This window comes from Nannochloropsis gaditana, assembly GCF_000240725.1.
Source record: "Nannochloropsis gaditana CCMP526 unplaced genomic scaffold scaffold1361, whole genome shotgun sequence".
NCBI classification, from domain to species: domain Eukaryota; class Eustigmatophyceae; order Eustigmatales; family Monodopsidaceae; genus Microchloropsis; species Microchloropsis gaditana.
The window spans coordinates 1,521-2,917 of record NW_005802592.1 but is presented as its reverse complement, the minus strand read 5'-3'; the positions used below and the strand labels follow the sequence as shown (position 1 = coordinate 2,917).

The 1,397-nt window shown below is 54.5% G+C and overlaps 1 protein-coding gene across 1 annotated transcript; it reads left to right on the top strand.

The window, feature by feature from the left end:
- Positions 1 to 165: 165 nt before the first annotated feature.
- NGA_0730100 (uncharacterized protein) lies at positions 166 to 870 on the top strand (the record flags this gene model as incomplete). The annotated part of the gene is made up of 3 exons (XM_005852357.2): positions 166 to 309; positions 452 to 584; positions 776 to 870. Coding segments are annotated over 3 exons (372 nt in total), but the record flags the coding sequence as incomplete, so codon positions are not given.
- Between the last annotated feature and the right edge of the window lie 527 nt (positions 871 to 1,397).

Here is a 1,397-nt window from a genome sequence, read left to right as displayed (position 1 = left end):
CGTCGTACGACGAGTGGGATCATGATGCTTATGATGCCCAAGGTGTGCGACGTGGCTACCGGAGGCGCATGGAGGTATAAGTAGCCTCGCGCCACATCACATCGGTCTTGCTTACACAGCTTCCTTCTTCGCTTTTCTTTTCTTCGTGGCGGCCCACGGCCAGCGGAGGAAGGCGATACCTGTTGGTACTCGGCTCTCCGACACGACGGCAGGTGCAGAGAGCGCTTCGATTTCGCCGACCACGGCGTGCTCTTCATCTCCCAGTACCTGGCTATCCAAACGTTTGAGACGGTGGCGATCCTGCGGGAGGTAGGGGCGAAGGGCGGGGCGGAGGGCGGGAGGAAGGACACAAGGGAAGTTCTTGGAGGCTCCCTGGGAGTGTGGACAAGAGAGACGTAGCCAACGCATTGTCGCTCATGTATTTTGGCTCTTTTTTCCGGGAATGCCGCAGGCCCGGAGCCTCCTCCACCTCGTCACCTGCCTGGCCTCGGCATGCCTGATCTCCCTCCTCTCCCTGGTCGGCTTCTATGACACGGTCACCTACTTCCATACCCGGACGGAGAGCCTCATGGGCGTCCTCATCTGTAGGTCGCGGGGGAGGGACGGGGCGCAGGAGCTTGGCAATCTCCGTTTTCGTCTCGGGGGTGGGGTCAAGCTTGGTGGGAGTGTATGTGGCATGCCTTCTTATCCTTCACGTATCGCGCTTTCGATCCCTCCATGTAGCGATGGATTGCGATTGCGTGCTACCGACCATTTCCCTCATCTACACGCACAGCCCTCGTCACCGTCCAGCTCCCTCTTATGCTCGTTGCCTCGGGCCGCCTGCGCCAGCATCGTTATTTGCGTATCAGTCATTTCATCAAAGCTTGAAAAATGCCTGCGCTATCAATCATTAAGTGTTCAAAAGTAATAATCTGAGGATTTTCAGAGGTATAAGGGAACTCAGATAGCCCAGCTCATAAACAAAATATGTCACACAGTATTTTTGGGTTTGGAAAATATTTAGTTTGGCGGATGAGAGGCGATTACAACCGCGATGCGTCATTTACATTCTTGTAACCCGTATTAAAGCCTAGGAAATGAATCCATTACCAACCACATCGAGTACAAATATGCTCGGCATCACGCGCTCACGCTTGTCGAGGTAGGAAATACCCAAAAGCAGGCATTGGGCACTGCCATGCCTCAGCCAGTCAGTCCCCTAATGCCAGTGGGTGAGCCACGTCGTAAACTAAAGCACGCATTAAGCCGTCACACATAGCCAATTTTGTGCACATCTACCATTCCCACCCCGCCCCTGGCTAAGTCATGCCATGCGCCTATCGCACTAGTCCAATTCGCCAAAGCCGGTCACCTTCATGAAGTTGGCGGCTTGAGCGATGATGATTGGATCGGGT